This window comes from Carassius auratus, chromosome 41 (genome assembly GCF_003368295.1).
Source record: "Carassius auratus strain Wakin chromosome 41, ASM336829v1, whole genome shotgun sequence".
In the NCBI taxonomy this organism is placed as follows: Eukaryota; Metazoa; Chordata; class Actinopteri; order Cypriniformes; family Cyprinidae; genus Carassius; species Carassius auratus.
This window is the reverse complement of record NC_039283.1, coordinates 8079831-8103405: the sequence shown is the minus strand read 5'-3', so window position 1 is coordinate 8103405 and position 23575 is coordinate 8079831. Positions and strand designations below refer to the sequence as shown.

Genomic DNA, 23575 nt, shown 5'->3' with positions numbered 1-23575 from the left:
AAGCAGTCCTAATATCAAATGGGTCTGCACATAATGTTTTACAAGCATTTAGGCTACTCTAGAAGTTACTACTGTTACTACCTCTCTACTTCTCACTCTTAAATGTGTGTAAACTGCAGAAGAGAGGTTAAACAAAAATGTTTGCTTAGAAGGTCAGCAGGTTGGGTAAGTAATAATCTTGTCAATGTCAATTCCAACAAGTATCTCCCTCTCTGTTGACATTAACATGAAGGCCTCAAGGTGTTCCTGATTAATATATAGTCTATGTGTATGTGTGTGTGTGTGTGTGTACGTATGTACATATGTATAAAGTGTGTTTATTTTTCTTGTACCTGTCTCTTCTTCACCTGTCACTTTTTCTTCTGGCCTCATACAAACAGAACTGTCTCCACCTTGGTGCAAAACAACCACTTTATTGTAAATTGTTTGCCCATAATCTACATATATTTTAGTAAAAATCAAAGTATTATATTTATGATTTTTTTTTAATCTTAAAATTACTTAAATATCCAACATTTAGCAATATATTTCATACAATATGTTAGTTTTTTTTTTCTTTCTTATTTTGCTTCTACCTGTCCTCTCACTCACTGTCTGAATCTGATGTGTGATCATTGCACCACAGCTAGTGCTAGGTTGACTGTCTCCACCTTCATTTGATAAAAAAAAAAAAAGGAAAACATTTTTAAACCTCACAAAAGGGCAGACGTAATTTTCTAAATTGTCTAATAAAATGTTATTGCATTATTTTTTTGTTGATGTCTGCACTATCACTACTGTCTCCCTGCTCCCATACCATATAAAATGTTAAAATTTGATTGTTAAATTACTAATGTAACTTTACACTAAATAATGTTAATCTCCTTTAGCATACAGTATTTTGAGTGACGATAGTAGGGGCTTACTACCGCTTACATTTGCTAGCAGTTCAATACTAAGTTAACGAAGAAAAAAGTAGCCACAGTATTTACAGATGAAACTGACCTGCACTTGAAGCCCTGAACAGGTCAGTAATTTTGCAACATTTTGCTGCTTCTTCTTATAGTGCTTTTTTCTTCTTTGTTCTTTCCCTCTCTGCTCCACCTGGCCGTTTTCTCTCCATCATCGCGTGCTGCTCGCATTTTCTGTTTAACCGTTTGGCTGAGGCATATATATTCGAATCGTAGCCTTGCCAGTCAAGACTAAAAGATTCTTGATTTTATTTATTATTATTATTTGTATTGAATGACGAATTTTGAAAATGATCTCTGTTAACGGTAGTAATGTATATATATATATATATATATATATATATATATATATATATATATATATATATATATATATATATATATATATATATATATATATATATATATATATATATATATATATATAAAAGCTGGCTGGCAGCAGACCAATTTAGTCGTCAGGCCAACGGGAAATCTCCCGGTGCTCCCGATGGCCAGTCCGGGCCTGCATTCAAGATAATTCTAAATGTTTTGGTGGCATTACTATATGACCCTTTACACACTTCATATCATAACTGATAATGGAGATCTTAACTGGTCTCAATGCTATGAAAACCCTGCCGCCACATGGAGTACATATGTAAAGCAAGTGGCATGAAAAGCTTAATAAAATTTGGAATTAAGTACTTCAACTCATTCAAATTATATCAAGCAATTGAAGAAAGAAGACCAGCATTTGGGCAAGATTTCAGGAAAAGATGGTACAGTTGTTTGTGTATTTATGGCTAGGTTACTCAGGGTTCCATTTTTAGAAGCCATAAGTCTACAAACAGCCCTTTCATTACTGTGAGCTTTCTATAGTCATTTCAGCAGACACAATCCAACAGTCTATAATCAACAGTTAAACCTCACCTCCCAGGCAGAAACCAGCCCACCTCCATACACCGACCCCCCTGAAGTAACGACAACCTCTCATTTATACTCACGAAAATAAAACCTGTAGAAAGACAGGAACTATATGCAGGCTGTGTACAAAATAATAGAAACATGGGAGTTGAATCATGAAAGATTTTACCATTCTTTTCTGCAGTTATCACTCACACAAGCATGTTGTTGCTTCAACTTTTGCTCAGTTTTTGTTCATTTTTTGGATATTTATGTATCAACATTTATCAATGTTAGGTCAAACATTAAAACTAACCCAGCAGGGTTTTTTCCCACATTCCCAAGACAAAAAATCCACTTTTCTGCCTTTTCTTCTTTGCAAAACACAAAGTTACTAAAAAGTAGTTATTTCTTATTCTATGTTTATTTCTACAGTGCAATAATAACAATTCACTAATACCCCATTGCAGTTCATGTCTCTTGCAGACCACTGTTCCTGAGCAATGCAATGCATCTAGAGACATTTAACAAGTATATTTTATTTAGCCAGCACCACACCTTAAAACTACCCTCCTCCTCAATGTAAAATCAATTAATGTACTGCCTAAAATAAGCAAAAAGACAAGAAATGTTACACACTCTACATGCAAATTACATTTTGTACAAATTTAATGCAACAAAGAATCCACAATAATAGTTCCTCTCTGTCTAAACCCTCTCTTACATACAAGCAGCAAATAGAGGTTTGGCATTATGCATAGATGAAAATCTATTGTTTGTTTGTAGAGTTGCATCTTCTGCTCAGTGTGTATTATTTATTTTTTTTTTTTGGCTCACAGGAGTCACACAACAGCTTGGAGTGCAGATAATACAAGCTTTAAGTCAGAATCAACAGTAGACAAGGGGGCCACATACGTTGTAGAAACCTTTTGATTTTGGGTTTAGATTCAGCCTGAAGAATTCTGCTAACTTGTACTTTAGGGTTGAAGATAAAAAGCACATTAAATTAATATTTTTTGGATTTTATGAAGGTAATTTGATGGTAATTTGCAGAGGGGATTTCCTCCACCCCCTATGTCTGGTGGAGATAAAAAACATTCCCCAGGGTTATGCTGCTAAATCAACAGGCCATATAAAACAGCAAAAATAAAAGTATTTTTCAAACACTGCCAAGTAAAACGCTGCATCATGACACTGAAAACAATAAAATCATAAATGGACTTTTGCTGTCAGCGCTCCCACTTTGTGATATTCGCATCATGGACACGTGATCCTGGTACAGGCGCCTTTAATCCAGGAGGGCTTTTTACAATAACAGCAGCATGACGGTATGGATTAATACAATGTTTCTCCTCAAAACTCTCTGTCTCTCTGTCAAAAGCATCTGTCTACGAGTCATCAATCCCATAAAAAGGCAAGGCAGACAGTACTTGAATTTCATTCTCATCAGATCGCACAATTAATGGAAATGAATAGAAATTATGTTTCTATCAAAATAACATAAATAAATGTGTGAAGAGTAATAAAGCCATTCAGTAAAGGATGTCGAGTAGCGGAGCCCTTTGTTAAAAAACAAAGGGGAGCAAATGTGACTGAATATGTCTCGTTATTTTATTCAAAATAAAAAATAATTACTGATTGAGAATTAAGATATCTAATCTATTTATTCAAAGTTTCTCAAGATCAAATAATAATTCATTATTATTCTACAATTCTGAGTGTAACAGCTGGAGCATATGTAAAGCTGGACGAGGCTTTGTGTTCCTCTGGCCACAGATTGGAAATTAATGGGGACTTGGGTCAAAATGCACAATTAAACTAAATCTATTACTGCTGTCGCGAATAAAGTGAAAATTAACCCTTGTGCGTTGTTCAAATTTACTACCCTTTCATTATGTTCCGGATGAAAACATCCACTAAATTAATCTGCTGTAAAAATATATCAGATAAATATTTGTTTTTCTCAACATCTCAACATCTGAATACACAGACTCAGGGTCTGAAGAGTCATGCTCAACCTCCACCCAGGTGTCACCAAAGATCAAAACGATCGCTTCCTACCTTGTAAATCCTTTCTTCACCATGTTTTTGTCCTTTTTTAATGATATTTGGCACTCTCTAACTTTCCAACCTGCTGTGCTCCGTATCTCCCGCTTCAAATCCACCCTTCCCCCTCTCCAAGAAAGCCGCTGTGATTTGCCCATGGAAAGCATGCAATTACCATAATAAGCTACATATTGTCATAAAGCGTAAACTGTCTACTATTAGGAGTAATTTGACTATTTCATAGTGCAAAGAGTTGGTTAAGTTATGATAACATGAATATAGCATTGTAAATTGTGTCGGCGCCGACACATCCGGTTATAAAGGGTTAACGGTCCCACCTAGTAATCAACTGTAAAAAAATAACAAATTTTACTTCTTCCCAACAGGGAAAACCACCAACAATCAAGAATCTCTCACACACACACAAACACTATAATTGCTAATGTACTCCATATAACTTCACATACAAGCCAGAAACTTTTTTTTGCACAGGCCTATCTAAAGGGTTAATGGTCCGACCTAGTGATCAGCTGTAAAAAACAAAAAAACAATCGCAACAGGGAAAACCACCAACAATCAAGAATGAATGATCATATGGTGTCATGGCTTTGCAATCAAAAAATGTCATTATACAGGAAGTCAATGGGGCAAAACAGCCACGAACAAAAAATAGAAATCTAATGCTGCACAAAAACTAACAATGCATCAAAGCCAATGTTGTTACTAATCTTTGACATGCCCAAGACTGTTATAAAAGGTAAAAAAAAAAGATCCAGTCCACAATCACTTTTTATATTGAAAATAAGTCATTTTGTGTGTTTTTCCCCCAAATCAGTGACATAATTTATGATACTAAAATTAAATTTAAAATTTAAATTAAATTAAAATTTAAACCAATGATCTGTAAGAATGGGGCTTTATTAGTGTTGTTCACTGATTCAAGTAACTTTTTTGACATTTGAGTATAAAGTGTTTTAATTCTACAATATATGGTGAAAACGTCTGAGAGCTGCCCTGTTCAGGTTGAACGGTGGCTACTGCAGTTGATTTTTTCTTTTTTTTTTTGGATGTTTGCGTTGGTACGCTTGATGGTTGATGTAAGCGGTGGCAGGTGAGGTAAGCTCACCACGCCCTTGGTACAAGCTACCACGCCCTTGGCATATAAAACAATCTTTTTCCGTCAAAATCATTGTAGTGAGTCAGGAGTTGGAGTTGCGAGTATTGAAAACGATCAGGATAGAGTATTTTAGCACCTATTTAGCATAGCATTTATATAGTTATTTAGATTATTTCAAGTAGCCTATGTAGTTAATTAGCATAGTTGTTAGTGTAACGTTAGTATTGTTAGAAGCATGGTTAGTAGCATAGTATTGCATCAGTTAGGATAGCTTAAAGTTAGCGTAAATTTATTTACAGTGGTCAGGATGGTTCGTAGCTGTAGTGTTGCTGGTTGCAACAGCACTGCTGGACTGCATAGTTTTCCAGCAGACTTAAAAATTAGGCGCCAGTGTTTGCATGCACTTGGCCTGGAAGACCGTGAGTTCCCGCCTAGAGCTAGAGTGTGCAAACTGCATTTTAAGCAGGATTGCTTCTCCAACGCAATGGAGGTGGAAATGGGCTTCTCCAGACAGCTCGCGCTGAAAAGCAATGCAGTGCTGATCGCGATGCAGGAGTTAAGACCGCAGTTTGAGCCATCGGCTCGAATTGATATGGCTCAGGCCCTGGCCCTGTGTCCACAGACACCTCGACATTCTCTACTTCAAATAAACGCTCTGTTGCAAAGGTACTTGTGTCACTACAGTCACTCTCCATTTTAGCGACTCTGACAGCAGCTGTCAATCAATCTGTCACTGCGGGTCTCTGCTGTGCTCTGCCCACTTTTCAGCATTTTTCAAATATTGCCAGTGGGTGGAGTCAGGCTCTGACCAGAGGTTTAGTTATCCTTTAAAAAGTTAAAATCATGGCTTTTTTAAAATAAACATTTGGTATTTTTGATCAGGACTGAGGTTGATCAATAGATTTGTGCAAAAATAAAATTTAACCAATATTTATCTGATACATTTTAATTACAGCAGTTTAATTTAGTGGATGTTTTAATCCACGAACATAACGAAAGGGCAGTGAATTTGGCCAAAATGTATTGTTGAGTTGAAAAAAAATTAAAAATTAAAAGTGTCAATTGCTAAATTTAATTTAGATCTCCATCATGCATTTAGATGTTGCATCAACATGTTTTTTTTTTTTGGTTTTTTTTGTTTTTTTACAGTGTTGCACATTTTAGCCAATCACACACAATTCCGTAGACTTTATGAATGCAATAGCCAATCAAAAGCATGCAGATGAGTAATCCCTAAAACACAGAAGTTTATTTCAGGACATGTGATCACTGACTGACTTTATTCTGCACTCTAGCAAATTTTCTCATCATTAACAACAAAGTGCAGATGGCCATACAATGCAAGTAAGAGATTCAGATTCATCATCATACAGTGTGTATATACAGCTTCAAGGCCCTATTTTAACTATCTAAACACGAAGTGTAAAGCACACGGCACCTGTGCACTCAGGGTGTATCCAGATCCATTTTTGCTTACCATATCCATTTTGTTAATGACAGAAAACCGGTCCGTGCGCCAGGGCACATTTTTGGAATGGGTTGTCCCTATTCTCTTAAAAAGTTATGGGCGTAACGTTCAATAAACCAATCAGAGTGCCATCTCCCATAACCTTTAAGAGCGAGATGCGCCCGTGCCATTGTGGATCGCTATTTACATGGCGGAATTTGTTGGCGGAAAAGCTGAACGCTTCTCAAGCGAAGAAACCAATCTGCTCGTGCGGGAAGTTGAAGCGTGCGAGCAGATCATCTACGGGACAAGCAGGAATCCACCAAAGCTTCCCGAGGTTATGAAGGAATGGGATGAAGTAGAATTTCATTCATCATTATAAGTAGTCATAGGTTGAATTGCAAATAGGTAGCCTAATTCTAATACACGCAATGACTAGCCACCATTACATTTTTCATATTTATGTAGCCTACACAATAATATTATTTTACACTGTATCACTGGATCATATTAAAAATAGGGATGCAACAATACCATTTTTTTCAGAGCCAATCCGATCCCGAAAATTCTGAGTGTCTGCCGATACTGATCCAATCCGATACAACACAGGTTTTCTTTTTTAAATTAATGTAGAATTTCTATACTTCACTGTGTTGACCTGATCATTAATCACATTCTACTACATATATACAACTTAATTTTAATGAAAAATAACAAATGGAAAAATATATATATAATCTATGACAAAAAATACTATTAAAAACTAGGTTAGTGGATAATTCAGCAGCAAAAGATACTCTAGATTCTAGAAAACTCACAGGCGCACAATTTTATTAAATCTAGTGAAATACTTTATTTACAAATAAAAGTGAATAAGTCTAAAAAATCTGGTAAAATGTTACACATTGCTCTTTGTATTGTTGTAAAACACATTCATGAAAAAACAAGTATATACATTTATATAGAAATCCAAAAGACGTCTCTTTTAAATTTATAGCACACTAATACAGGCAGCAAAATGGGATAGGACAAAATAAGAAAGGCTATTATTAATCTTTGATTGGGCATAAAAGTATTATAATATTGAAGGCACCGATATAGAGTGGCACAGAGCGCTTATGTGCATCCCGTGCGCAGAATGATGAGCTTGAAACAACACGGAGTCACAGTGTGCAGGCTACACAGCCCTCCGAGTCAACATACTGTAGAAAAGTTTGTTCAACACACATGCTGCTCTGCTCGTGTTCATCTTCAGTTCTCTCTTCACAGCAGTTCAGTCAGTAATTTATTAATAAATTAAATTACTAATAGTAATTTATTAATAAATTAATTACTCAGCGATATTGGTTTATTTTGACAAAGAGGAAGTGTCATCCATTTTAAAAAAGTAAATAACTTAAGTAATTTGTGGATTAATTTTTACTGGAGACGCGAACAGGTTCAAATGATTCATTCCGATTTGGTGAACTGGTTCAACCGGTTCACTAAGAAGAACCGGTTAAATCGAACAATTCGTTCGCAAACAGGACATGACTAGTATAAAAGGGAAGAGATATTGATACGTAGTATATTAAATCTGTGAGTTAGTTTAATGAGGCTTTTCTTTGAACAGTTTTAAACCTCAGTTACTTTGCGCTCTTGAAGAAAGTTTCATCGTTTTGATTGTAGTAACTGAACGTGACACGCAGTTTGATTGCTGATGGAGGATGACAGACAGCCACAACAGAAAGAAACATTTATGTGGACTTGAATTTACTGACTTCAATATTAATCTGTACCTCACATGGAATTATGAAACAGCTTCAGAACACATGAATTATTTGCACGAAAACGTTTTGGTGCTTTATAATATTTTTGTGCCTTTCGTGGGGCTCAACAATAACACAGAATAGTATACGCACAATATCGGATTTTGATCGGTCTCGTCTGACCGATACCCAATCTGCAGAAAATGCCAGTATCGGAGTCAATACCGATCCAGAGTATCAGATCGATGCAACCCTAATTAAAAATATTTTATGACATGACACCCTTTATCTGGTACTTGCCTAAAAGGCGGTTTATGATGTGCGTTGTTAAGAGATTAGGCTACACTAACATTATACTTAGGCTACAGCCATATAGGCTACCTGAAGTTGGGTCAACCTCTGCCTATTGAGAAAAAATAAATAAATACATAAATAAATAAAATAAAGAACACACCCTGGAAAATTGACAATTACCAATGTCATCAACTGAAATACAGAAATTGAAGTATCCATTCATCCATCCTGATACGCTGCATACAATGCCGGTCTTCTGTCGGGAAACACGAGCGAGTACAAAGCATCGTGCTATGCTCTCTGACGCGCAGTAAGAGCCGCCAAACACAGATACAGGGATCGCATAGATTCACATTTCCAGCTAAATGACTCCTGACGCATGTGGCAAGGACTAAGGACCATCTGTGCCTTTGTAAATAAATCCTCTGCAGAGGTGAAAGCAGATCCATCGCTGGCTGACGAGCTAAAAACTTAGAAAGCACTTTGAAAGCAATCTAAGCACCGCAAGTCTGCTGATCAGCACATCAGGAAGCGGCAGTCAGAGCAGCGATAATCATGTGATCACTGTGTCAGAGGACGAGGTTCGGAGGGCACTAAAGTGAGTGAATGTAAGGAAAGCAGCCGGACCTAATGGGATTGCTGGCCATGTTCTGCGGTCCTGCCCTGATCAGCTCGCTGGTTTGTTTACATCCATTTTTAATAAGTCTCTTGCTACATCGGTCGTTCCCAACTCATTCAAAAAAATCATCCCTGTGCCTAAGAACAATAAACCCTCTTGTCTGAATGACTGTCGTCCAGTTGCCCTTACATCAATAGTCATGAATGTCTTTGAGGGACTGGTTAAAAACGTCATCTGATCCTCCATCCCGGATACTTTAGACCCTCTTCAGCCCAAACAGATCCACTGATGATGCCATCTCTCCCATCCTGCACTCTACTCTCACACACATTGACAGCAATAATAGGAACTATGTAAGGCTGCTATTTATCAACTATGGCTCAGCTTTTAATACTACAGTCCCAATAAAGCTAGCTTCTAAACTCATAGACCTCGGCCTGAATTCTTCACTCTGCAACTGTATTCTTGATTTCCTCACTGGAAGACCTCAAGTGGTGAAAGTAGGCCAGTACACCTCCAACTCCATCACCCTGAACATAGGAGCCCCACAAGGCTGTGTCCTGAGTCCCCTGCTCTACTCTCTTTATACACATAACTGCGTGTCTTCGCACAGCTCCAACATCTATAATAAAAATTTGCTGATGATACTGTGGTTCTGGGCCCCATTCACAACAATAACGAGACCGCATACTTGGATGAGGTAAAGAAATTAACATCATGGTGCCAGGACAACTGTCTCTCTCTGTATGTGAGCAAAACTAAAGAACTGATTGTGGACTTCATGAAGAGACAGAAGCAGCCCTATATTTCACTTTGCTGCCATCTGGTAAGCACTTCCGTAGCCTGATGGCAAAAACCGAGAGACTCAGGCCATCAGGCTCCTAAACTCAAAACCAGCCTCTTAACATCTACATGTCTCCACTTAATGTTCACTTTATCAGTAAGATCTTTATCATTCACTACGTCACATAGACACACTGACAGTGTCTACCTGTTTGCCTCTTGTACCATTCACACCCTTCACAACTCCTGCAACCAGCCCCAAATGCCTCTCCAAACAACCGTTCACACCATTAACAGCTCCTGCAACCCATCCTGAACACCTCTCCAATCAAGCACTCTCACTTTCACACCTCCTGCATCCCCCCTCTCAGGTGGGGCACCTGCAATTCAGATCAGCGAGGATGCGGTGCGCCAGGTCTTCCGGAAGCAGAAAAGGAAAAAAGCACCAGGCCCAGATTGTGTTACACCAGCCTGTCTGAAATCCTGTGCTGACCAGCTGGCCCCCATCTTCACACGGATTTTCAACAGATCGCTGGAGCTGTGCGAAGTCCCTTCATGCTTCAAACGTTCCACCATCATCCCCATCCCTAAGAAACCCAAAATTACAGGACTAAATGACTACAGGCCTGTGGCTCTAACGTCTGTAGTCATGAAGTCATTTGAAAAACTGGTGCTGGCCCCCCTGGGCCCTTGCTGGATCCTCTTCAGTTTGCCTACAGAGCAAACAGGTCTGTGGACGATGCAGTAAACATTGGACTGCATTATGTTCTGCAACACCTAGACAGACCGGGGACTTATGTGAGGATCCTGTTTGTGGACTTCAGCTCGGCCTTCAACACGATCATCCCAAACCTCCTCCTGCCCAAACTAAATCAGCTCTCCGTGCCCACCTCCGTCTGTCAGTGGATCAACAGCTTCCTGACAGACAGGCAACAGCTAGTGAGGCTGGGAAAATACACATCCAGCACCCATACAATCAGCACCGGAGCTCCCCAGGGCTGCGTTCTCTCCCCACTGCTCTTCTCCCAGTACACCAACGATTGCACATCTAAGGACCCCTCTGTCAAGCTCCTGAAGTTTGCAGACGACACCACACTCATCGGCCTCATTCAGGACGAGTCTGCTTACAGACAGGAGGTAAAAGAGCTGGCTGTCTGGTGCACTCTCAACAACCTGGAGCTTAACACCCTCAAAACAGTGGAGATGATCGTGGACTTCAGGAGAAACCCCCCCCGCACTCCCCCCACTCACCATCATGAACAGCACTGTGACTGCAGTGGAGTCATTCAGGTTCCTGGGAACCACCATCTCTCAGGACGTGAAGTGGGACATTCACATTGACTCCATTGTGAAAAAGGCCCAGCAGAGGTTGTACTTCCTCCGCCAGCTGAGGAAGTTTAACCTGCCACAAGAGCTGCTGAAATAGTTCTACTCCACCATCATTCAATCCATCCTCTGCACTTCAGTAACTGTCTGGTTCAGCTCAGCTTCTAAATCTGACCTCAGAAGACTACAGAGGGTAGTCCGGACTGCTGAGCGAATCATCGGTTCAACTCTCCCATCTATTCAAGAACTGTACTTATCCAGAGTGAGAAAAAGGGCTGTCAAAATCACTCTGGACCCCTCACATCCAGCACACTCCCTCTTTGAACTGTTGCCATCTGGTCGACGCTACAGAGCACTGAGCACTAGAACGACCAGACACAGGACCAGTTTCTTCCCTCAGGCAATCCATCTTATGAATAGCTTATGATAACGGCGAACACACTACACTTTATATTTATATACACATACACTTTATTTATCTAACATACATACTTAGTATACACTTAAATTTTGCACACAATATATATGTACATACATAACTGCATTTTGTAATATACCTGCCTACAATTGTCATTTGTATATTGTCATTCACTATCTACTTATTTGTATTTTTTATTCTTTTATTATGTGTTTTATGTTCTGACGCTGTCATTCTGTTGTACTGCGGAGCTTCTGTCACGAAAACAAATTCCTCGTATGTGTAAACATACCTGGCAATAAAGCTCATTCTGATTCTGATTCTGATTCCTGTGTATCTTAATATTTAATACTACAGTATAATGCACATATGCACATTGTACATCCCTGTGTATCTTAATATTTAAGACTACAGTTTACTTTCATGCACATTATTTTGCTTTTTATATTTAATTCTACAATATACATCTTTTGTATATTCTATTCTTATATTTTTATTGTTTACTTTTATTTAATTCTTTCATAGCTATATTTATGTATATTTTTATCTGTGTGTTTTCTTTAATAATTGCACTGTCCATGGAGTGGACCTGACTCACATTTCACTGCTGGTTATATATGCTCTATATAATTGTGTATGTGACAAATAAAAAAAATCTTGAATCATCTGTCTCAGTGCAATAGATGTTGTTCACTATTATCCCAGTAACCCTGACAACATAGTAATAAATTGTTACTGGCACCTTGCCAGATGTAAGTGTACTTCAAAAAACAAAATGTGAAAGGGACGGTATTCCGACTCTACTGAAAAAACTGAGGTGCATAAATGCCAGCTCTTTTTCCCAGCACCTCCTGTAAGAGGACTGAAAAACTGGCAGGCACTCAAGCGTTATGCTAACTGCTTCAACCCAAAACCGGAATCTTGGTTAATGGTGAATAAAACCAAAATCCCAAGCAGCTGTAATGACTGACTGTGTGCCAAAGGCTACAGGTGGTCCTACTGAATGCCTCCCAGACAGTAAAGAGTATACATTTCACACTGAGCTAATATTAGGGCTGAGCAAAAAAAAAAAAAACTTTTTTTGATTAATCGTTTTTTTTTTTTAAATTAAGTCGATCCTATATAGATTCCCAAAAGCCATGAATCGATCTTTTCCAATATTTATTTCAGCATACATTTAAAAAAAGATCTGATTAATGTGATTATTTTCATTAGGCTTCTCCACCCTATTATTTACATTGCGCAATGTAACAGCAGAAAGCCTGTCACATTCAGTGCAAATAATGGTGGAAATACTGTTGACAAAAACCAAGAACAAAGCGTGATTTGCCATGCTCAGGTAAAATTCTATAGTAATATTACTAATCTGTAAAAGCATTTGACATCACGCGTAAACACGCGATAATTTCCGCCATGGATGAATGAACGGCTGATGCTGCAACGTACAGTTTTGTTTACACAAGCACAGACGACACTCACAGTGTTTTTAACCTCTGTCGTCTCACTATGATGCTACTCTGAGAGTCACTTCATTAGAATTTTACTGTTTAAATGGACAAAACTACCATCATAACACATACACAACAGCTGCAAGTTCCTCACGGAAACCCGTCAAAATAAAAGTTTATTTAAACATGAAAAAACTGTCAAAAATATATTACTATTTAGCAGTCTTAAGACTAACAACAATGCTATTACTACTACTGCTACTACTACTACTAATAAATATTAATAAATCTTTATTTTTAAATGAATAATCACATTTGTTTTCTTTTTAATATTAACAGCAATCCTCTGTTGTGCAGTACTTTGTTTGCCAGAAAATAAGAGTTTTTCATTTGATTAGGATAAATTAAATTGTTTTATGCCTTTATGTGATTACCAGAAAAATTAAAGAACATTTTATATGGGCATATTATTGTATAAAAATGGACCCTATACAAAAAAGAAAAAAAAAAAGGTTTATATACAGGCCTGAGGCTCTTAATTTCACCATTTGTAAACAGATTTTTGCTGTTCATTTTTTAGAAATTTCAATAGCATTTGTATTAAAACTATATTCACTAAATTGTATAAATTAAATATATGAAAAGAAATCGAGAATCTAATCAAATCAATAAGCTTGTGAATCAAAATAAAATCGAATCGGGACATCTGAATCTATTCCCAGCCCTAGCTAATATTTGAGTAAAATAAACTTGATTTAAAATTTAGAATTTTCATTTTGTGCATCAGCTTATCGGCACAATCTGCAACACCTGTCCTTTCTCTCACTTGATTGGTTTGCTCTCTACTTATTGCCCTTCTGTCTTCTGCCATATTGCTGTTTGCCTTTGTGCTTGCACCTTTTCACCCTATTCCCCTGTTGATTCCTGACAATCATTCTTCTGGTTTTTGTCGGTTTTCTGGTTTCTGCCATTTTCTTTTACTTTGCCCAATCATCTGGTCTTCAAGTCAGCTCCTTTTTGATTCAGTCCGCCTAGTGCTCCATTCCTACCAGCTACCAAAAACTGTCCACCACTGACCACGATTTAGCCTTTCCTTGCCTGGGTTTGGTTGCATTGTCTATCAGTCTTACTGGTCCCAGACCTTTACCTGCTCTGACTCTACTTCCTGCCTTTCCCACCTACTCAGATCATCATTGCATCATTCATAAATTATATTTATTTATTGTGTTTTTTTCTTTAACATTTCATCAGTTCATTCTGCTTTTATTCAATTTAGCTGCAGATAAAGCTTGGCACGTCTATGAGAGCGAGATCACTTCTCTTTCTGTGTGAAAACTTCTCTATCTCATTTTCACAAAATAAAATGCTTTAATACATAGCAACTTTTTTTTTTCTTTTTCTTTTTTTTACAGTAACGCAAATATTTACTTTCCCTGGTAAAGAGTTACTTTTATTATAGAGTAATTCAGTTACTAACTCAGTTACTTTTTGGAACAAGTAGTGAGTAACTATAACTAAATACTTTTTTAAAGTAACGTTCCCAACAGTGGCTAAAGCAACAAACGCTACTTTCATGCATCTGATTATCAGATAAACCTTGCGCTCTTATTTCAGGGCCGATGTTAATGATGTGGTTATTTTAACAGTTTCCTTTATACATTCGGTTCATCAGCATTATTAAAACAAATTTATCATTCAATGGAACTGTGCGTATGATTTAGACACTTTTCACATTTCTTCTCCGTCCATGTAATAAATTAGCAGCTTTCGACTGCTCATGTAACACCATCAGTATGCAGAGAGCCATTGAAAAACTACACACAAGTAAACCTACTTCACTTTAGTTTTGAAATAGCTGGCCACGCGTCCCGAGGAGAGATCATCACGCGAGCGCAATCCTGTGACAGTCTCGTGCGGTAATAGTGGAGTATGTGAAGGACAGATTAGAGGCACGATTCACGAACACTATTCAAGGTCTCCATTAATTTGTGCGTGTAGTAATTTAATGTGTATATATGTTGAAAGCATCGAATTGCTATAGAAATCGCAATTCATTTGATTCTTAGCGTTTTAAATTGATTGCAGTCCGATTCACGATTCAAAAATCATGTTTCAAGATCGATGCATATACATCATCAGGGTTTGTAATCGATGCATCGAGAAAACGAGTGAATTGTTACATGTCTAGTATACAGACTTCCACACACAAATTAACACCTGTTCACACCAAGGATGATAACTATAATAATAAATGTGCTTATTCTAACTCAATAGGGATGTCCACCCCACAACTATAATAATAATGTCGCAGTGTAACAATATCGGTTGATTCACTTTGAGAATATTTTTTTTTCCAGTTGTTGAACTATAAAAACATTGACAGTAAGTCAGAATCAATCCTATTTTAAGGAGCATTTAAAGCACCAGATGACAAAACTGCAGTGCATGTTACTTATAATCAGAACGTTATGTTGTGTTGTTTTGGACACTAATATAGTTTTTGTTATAGTCGTTCTTCTTGGTGGGTCTTTGGACTTTTTATGAATTTGATCAAACAAACAAAACAAAACAATAAATCAAGAAATTTTACTTGCATGATTATGATATGTTCTGGAAGTCACTGTTGTAAGGCTCAAAGAACTGGGCTGTAAAGCTTTGGAAATCAGATCTAATCTAAGCTGCCTACATCAATGTTTCTTTGTGCCTGTGCCCTTCATGACTATGAATGAGGTGTATATGAAGAGGGAGAAAAAGGAAAAGAGCAGGAGAAGAAAAACAGGAACTCCCTAAGGCCTTTCATAGGTTACACAAACAAAAGCAGTACCTGAGAGTCCCTTTTGACCCAGGCATTAAACAGACACATGTACATGGAACCTCATGCCTACAGATCTCAGACCATTGGCCATTAATGGCAGAGCTCATGTAGACAGGAGGATCAGTTTTGAGCAGCATTTACCCTGTTTAGCACTCCATTTGGGCTCAAATAAATCAAGGCTGTTGGAGAGAGGCCCCCATTATGAGTGCAGGGGCCCCGCAGTGAGCTGTCATTCACTGGCCAGCCACCTTCACCTTTCAACTGCTAATTACAGGCAGCCACACAGCTCACAGTGAAACACACACACATACAGAAGCCTTTTTAAAGCTCTCTTATGAGGAAAAATAGTTGTGGGAAACATAGACGTGCCCCCTAGACCTTTTTCTCAAGAATTCTTGTTGATCCTGAATAAAGAAATAAAGGGATTTATCCACACAAATAAATGATTGGAGGAATGAGAGTGGGGTAAAGAAGGAATGAGCTAGTGAAATCTTATCTGCCCACAAGCATCCAGAGCATCAATGGCATCACATGCTAAATGAGTTAGGGTTAGGGATAGAGACGTATCTATGTTCTACAAGTGACATGAACATGATATTTAACAAAAAACATGTCATTGCAAAAGCATCTCAACAACTTAACAGTGTATTCAAGTTTTTAAAGCTACCGTGCAGTGCTGATACACAAACGGAAAAGAGAATTTGGTAACAGACATGCAGTGCCTTGTTCTAATGCCAGCCAAATCTAATTGCTAAGAATGTACACTATTGTTCAAATGTTTGGGGTCAATACGATTTTGTATGTTTTTGATAAAAGTTGTATGCACATCCTGGCAGCATTTATGTGATACAGTAAGAACAGTGTTATTGAGGAATATTCAAACAATTTTCAATTCTATTTGAATATATTTTAAAATGTAATTATTCCTGTGATGGTTACTGTACATCTCACCTACGACCTGAAGACAGGTGGTCTGGTCGAGAGGTTCAATCAAACACTGAAGTGTATGATATGGTGGGTGGAGGCCAAGGACAGGCACAAGTGTAACCTCACGATATATGCTATATGGCATCAGGCAGGTGTCCAGCAGCACCACACTCCCCATCATTCGGTTGTCAATTATGTACAGTACAGCACATCAGAGAGAGCTTCAAATAGGTGATACCATTGGTACAGGAACAACTGGCTGAGCTTCAGCAGCAAGTCAACCACCAGTTGGCAAAACAGCAAATTTTAATTTAATTTTGGGTGAACTATCCTTTTAATCTCGAGTGTGTCTTCATTTCACTTTCATCTCACTTATTTAATTGTGCTTACTTGGCGGTAGGTTCCCTCCATCAGTGTGTCCAGGTTTTGAAGTGGCCCTGGGGTTTTGTCTTTAAAGCGGGTCAGTAGACGGCGCTGGATGGCCCTGAACTGGACTGCTCGCTCCGACAGCAAATCCTGATACTTCTGAGCATTCACACGGAGCTACAAATATTCCCACAAAATGAAAACACATTACTCAGAGGGCTATTTTTTAATGTCATACAGTATTTATTCGGGATGACACTTTATGCTTCCATATGCACAGAGAGCCAAGAATCTGTTAAAAACGTGTGACCGTGTGAGGAACTTCGCACCTCAAAGTGGTGGTCCACTGTCTCAAAGAACTCAGGCAGTGGAATTGGTCCAGTGAAGCTGTTCCGAAAGTCTTTGACTCCAAGGGAGGCAAAGTGGCGGTCGAAACGCTGCACCAGCTCCTTGGCTACCAGCCAGATATCCTCAAAGCTTTCGCTCTGGATCCTGTAACGCTCTGCGGAGAGTCAACACACTCATATAAAGAGAGAGACAGAGCAGTGCTATCAGCCCTCCGTCTCCCGCACCTGTAATTAGCTCATGACAACCTAAAACAGATCACAGGGCTTCCTCGCATGATGGATGTGAGCATTAGTGAAGTGTGTGTGTGTGTGTGGGAGAGGGGGGTTGTGTGAAAGTGTGCATTTATGTGTGTTCACAAAAGACAGACAGAAGAAAGGGAGAGAGAGAGAGAGAGAGAGAGAGAGAGAGCAAGATGTCGATCCACACTAGCACCACAACAAAGCTTCATTACAGGATTTGACTGACCTTTTTGTTGTTGAACACAACCATGGTGGCTCTTTCACCTAATACTGTACCTGATTCTTCAATTCCCAGCACCAGTTTACAAATCTCAACATATCATTTCCGCAAGTTCAAACGCTGGCACACTGACATTCCTCAAGAGACTCTAAAGATCTTTCAGGTAGCTACAGCAACTGTCAATCAAGTATAGAGAATGGATTTTCTTTCTGATATTACTCTGCATGTTGTTTTTCCTTCTTTGTCTCCAAACAGAGTTTTTTTTCTTCACTGCTGTCACCATTTGCTTGTCTTTTTGAAGCAGATTTCAAAACAAGTCCTTGTCATAAACAAGTCAGTTTACGGTCATAAATGAGCATTTCATAAAATCTATTTCTGAGTGACAAGGATATTCCACATGAAAATGTAGGGCAGAACTGGAAGTTAACCGTGAGAAACAGAGTGAATGGAGAAAAGTTGTCTTTACATGACAGTTGATTGGAGGGGAGTGGCTTGGAGATGTCAGTCAAAAAGAAAAGCCGCTTTGGAGGAGCAGGACTTTATTACAATTCGATGAAAGATTTCTTTGGAATAACATTAAAATATAACTAGAAAGGTGATTTATAGTGTTTAGAAATAAAGTCTGAATATTTAATCTAAAATCTGAAGTACTCATTTTCAAAAGTAATTTTAAAGAGTGGAATTTAACTGATTAATTAATATACTGTAATAATAATAATTCAAATACTTCAAGATTACTAAGAAACGAATACAAAAGACACCAAAAATAGACCAAAACTCACACACACACAAATCACTGAGTAAAACTAAGACACAAAGAGAAGAGTTGAGTTTTTAAAGTATTCAGAAAGCTCAAAGCATATATCAGTAGAACCAGTGTGTAAACAGGCATCTTCAGGATATGGTTTTAATGAAATCAAATTTAATGTCAACAGAGAAATTAAAAGAGAAATCCTCATTTCCTGTTTGACACTGTCAATGGTGATTTTTTTATTTTCTTATTTTATATATGAGAACATCTATTACACAAGTTTTTCATTAACCCCTTACTAGTAACCCCCCTTTTTTGGCATGGAGACCGAAATTACATACCCAAAATAAAAAGGTTTCTGCTCATGATTCTTTCTGACTAGATACATAATCAACCTTTGTTCACAAAGCTGACACTTTAAAGTTTACTGTTCAGGAATCAGAATCACTCAGACTGTTATGATAATAGAGATATATAAGCTCAAACATAAAAACAAAAATAAAAATATTAAAAACATATGTTTTAAATGTATTTAAAAATATGTTGATGTAGGAAATGAGTTTGAAAACACAGTGTAGCTAAGGCCACAAGTCTTCCAAGACTTCATAAAAAATTTCATAATCGAATCTGTAAAACTGTGAATTTTATGAAATATTTTCTAAGGCCATGTCATGTGTGTTTTTAGAGAAGGCTAATCAGATTGATTTATGGCCCTTGTCATCGCTATAAGATCTCACATGTAAACTTTCCTGTGCTCTTTGTGTATGTATCACTGTTGAAAACTGCCCGAATCATGATTGTATTGTTCTCACCAAACGGTTCTTTCACACCTCCGCCAAGTATGACACATTATCCGCATTATTCTTTTATCATTATTCTTTTGTTTTTATTCCACCTTTATTAGCCTTGATTGTGGTTTTTCAGGCTTTACAAAGCAACAAAGCAGCGATCTCACTTCAGTCTCTCTTTGCATTTAGCCCTTATTTATCAAAAGTCTTACTATAAAAATACAACAAAACATTTTCTTACGACCTTACGTGAATTATTGAGACAAAAATGCATTATGAAGAAGAAAAGCACCTGCTATTAGTAGCATTGGTGCTAACGTTAGCATCAAGCTACATCTGACAATTTATGAAATTATTAGTACACTTTTACTCAAAACTCACTTTAAACCCCGATCGAGTGTTTATAATAACCTCCTTTAGCGATCAGGGGTGGAATTTGGTCGTTTACTGTTGTAAAAATATGTTATTTGTAGCCTTTTTCATCGCTGCACAAGTTAGCATTTCCGATGTACATTTTCGATTTTTTTTATAAAAACGCCCCAGATCTCAAGAAATTCTCATACCAAGCTTTACTATCGTAATCGCGGGTTTATTATTCGGATATTTTGTGTGTACAGAGGTGTTTCAGTGTTGTTTTGGCCAGATAACTACCAGGAAGTGTGCAGGAAGCATGTGACACGATGGGGCGGTGTCCAGATATGAAACTCTAAGATTGATGTTTGAAAGACCCAATCAGAGTCTGAGTCACACACCGCACGAGCTGTGACTACTGCACGCACACAGAGATCGCTGGGAGAGGCTGTTTATCATCTGATCGCGTAAATCCGTGGAAAATGAATAGAAATGACGATTCTGTCTGAAGAAATATGAAGTAAACATCAGTAAATATATCCATACATCTCCGCAGATATGCATCTTTGGTCTGTAAATCCTTATTGACGCTGTTCAGTGAGTCTATGTGAACACAAATAAACCGCTCTTGACATGACTGAATATGAGTGAGTTGTGAATTTCTATTCAAAATGTGGCATAATACGGATTTATTATTTTGCACTCCTGACATAAATCACTAAATATCTGTCACTGCAACAATGTTTTATCAAAATATTGGTCAAATATCGAAGCTTGAGTCTTTAAACTTTCCATTGATGCACAGTTTGTCCAGATGAAGTAAGACAGTGATGTTTAATGTGCTGTGAAAGTGAAACAATAATAAACTGGGGCCGTCAGCGATGTTTGCACGCAAAGGGGTTAAATAATCCAAGAAGATCAAATTTGATGAAAATCAAATGAACACTAGAAGGAGTCTGAAAACATATATATTTTCAGAAACCTTAAAATCGAAGAGTGTCATCGACATAGGTTAGGCATGTGTGTGCTGGTGTGGGAGAACTCACGAGATGTTTTGGAGGCAAGGACAATGACCCTGGAGCCTGTGATGAGTTGGAAGCCCAAAGCACTGCTGTCATTATTTTCTGACTTCACAGAGAAATCTGAAACCCAGAAACATAGTGTTGTCAAAAGCACCAGTAAAATGGAACCACACCAGCCTTTCTGCAGAAGCAGAAGAACGTCTCGGTTACGTACGTAACCCTCGTTCCCTGATGGAGGGAACGGAGACGTTATGTCGACCGACAAATGGGGTCTCACTTGGGAGGCCAATCATCTCTGATTTTAAGAGAAAACGCCAATGAAATTGGCAAGTGGATTAACACACCTGAGCCACTCCCCGTGCCAGCGGGTATAAATAGGGCGACAGGTGCATCCACTCATTAGGTTTTACGCTGAGGAGCCGAGAACGTGTCCCGGCAACAGCGAATGGTTCAAGGTTGTGGCATGGGGACATAACGTCTCCGTTCCCTCCATCAGGGAACGAGGGTTACGTACGTAACCGAGACGTTCCCTATCTGTCGGTCACTACGAGTTATGTCGACCGACAAATGGGGTCCTATGGAAAACGCCATAACCTGAACCTCGTCACAACCCTGAGGCGCTGCAATTGTTGACAAGCCTTGGCGTGCCACAAAAGCTACGCTTAAGGTCGTAACCTTCCCAAAGCCCCAGCGCAAATTCACTGACCTTGGTACCGAAGGGGCCAAAGGGTGAGTACATCGCTGCTGGAGAAGGCCATGCTGCTGTTCCGCCCACATAAAGTAAATGGAAGGGATTCCAACCTTCAGTGAAAGATTGCTTCAAATCTTCCCTATTTGTTCTTTCAGCTGGCAAGACAATGGGGAAGCGAGCCTTTAGGAAAGGTCGCTACGGAGACCACATCCTACCCGTAGGGAGGTGACATGTGGATATACCGATATGGACTGACCCAGGGGGCAGTACTACATAAGGAAAGGGTCTCTGAGGCAGGTCCTACCTTGGAGTAGGGATGGAACGGCTGCCAGAAGAGACTGACAGAGCGATCTGTCAAGGGAAGACAAGGGTTTGCCAAGAGGGAAACCTTACCGTGGAAGAATACACATATGGGATTACCCGTAGGGAACCCAGCCATATGGACACCTAGCCTAGTACAGGGGCTGACCGGCTCCGGGCATGCTAACGCCAGTACTGGGCCTGGTCGACAGACTGCTCCGCCAAGTCTGACGCCGAGGGTGCTGGAGGATGCTCGACCAGGGTACGCCAACCGGGGAACTCTACTGGGAGAAGAAGGCGCTCACATCCCCGTGTTAGGGGGAATGGCGCAGCAAGCGAGACACCCAGCCAGCCCTTCCCGCCAATTACCTGTTACCCAACACACGGGAGGAAACTGGCTCTACACGGAGGTTGTAAAACCTCGCAAAGGTGTTAGGTGTCGCCCAGCCCGCAGCTCGACAAATGTCTGCCAGAGAGGCGCCGTGCGCCAACGCATAGGAGGAGGCCACACTCTGTGTGGAGTGGGCCCTCGCCCCCAGGGGGCACGGCTCGCCTTGGGAATGGTAAGCCAAGGCGATGGCGACCACTATCCAGTGGGCCAACCTCTGCTTAGAGACAGCCTTCCCCTTCTGCTGACCTCTAAAGCAGACCAGGAGCTGCTCAGAGCTTCTGAAGCTCTGGGTGCGGTCCACGTATATGCGAAGCGCTCTTACGGGACACAGCAACGACAAGGCTGGATCTGCCTCCTCCAGGGGCAGCGCTTGCAGGTTCACCACCTGGTCTCGGAAGGGAGTGGTGGGAACCTTGGGCACGTATCCAGGCCGGGGTCTCAGGACAACGTGAGAGTAGGCCGGCCTGAACACAAGGCACTCTTCACTTACCGAAAATGCTTGGAGGTCCCCGACCCTCTTGATGGAAGTGAGCGCGATCAGGAGCGCTGTCTTGAGAGACAGGAACTTCAGCTCAACCGAATCCAGCGGCTCAAAGGGACCCCTCTGAAGTCCCGCCAGGGCAATAGAGAGGTCCCAGGAGGGAATCAGGGGTGTCCTAGGAGGATGTAACCTTCTGGCACCCCTCAGGAACCTAACGATCAGGTCATGCCTCCCCAGGGACCGGCCGTCCACTGCATCGTGATGTGCTGCAATGGCAGCCACATACACCTTCAGGGTGGAGGGTGACAGCCCACGCTCCAGCGTACCTTGCAGGAAAGAAAGCACGACTCTGACCGGGCATCTCCGGGGGTCTTCCCGGTGAGAAGAACACCAATTCGTGAACAGACTCCACTTCAGAGCATAGGCCTGCCTCGTAGAAGGGGCTCTAGCCTGAGTGATAGTGTCTACCACCGCTGGGGGCAGATCACTTAGGTCTGCCGCGTCCCGTCTAGAAGCCACACATGGAGGTTCCAGAGATCTGGGCGCGGGTGCCAAATGGTGCCAGGCCCCTGAGAGAGAAGGTCTCTCCTCCGGGGGATGCGCCAGGGAGGGGCTGTCACGAGGAGCATGAGTTCCGAAAACCAGGTCCGGGTGGGCCAGTAAGGCGCAACCAACAGGACCTGTTCCTCGTCCTCCCTGACCTTGCACAGTGTCTGTGCGAGCAGGCTCACTGGGGGAACGCATACTTGCGTAAAGCCAGAGGCCAGCTGTGTGCCAGTGCATCTGTGCCCAGGGGGGCCTGGG

The 23575-nt window shown here is 39.9% G+C and overlaps 1 protein-coding gene across 4 annotated transcripts in view; it reads right to left on the bottom strand.

Moving 5' to 3' along the window:
* Window positions 1-23575, bottom strand: part of LOC113060027 (protein PTHB1-like) — a 140867-nt gene that overhangs the window by 62152 nt on the left and 55140 nt on the right. For all 4 annotated transcript variants that reach the window (XM_026228802.1, XM_026228801.1, XM_026228803.1 and 1 more), the window contains 3 exons: window positions 20933-21028; window positions 17519-17691; window positions 17214-17366 (listed from right to left, as the gene is read on the bottom strand). In XM_026228802.1, coding sequence (XP_026084587.1) covers window positions 17214-17366; window positions 17519-17691; window positions 20933-21028 — 422 coding nt within the window. The remainder of the gene's footprint in view (window positions 1-17213; window positions 17367-17518; window positions 17692-20932; window positions 21029-23575) is intronic.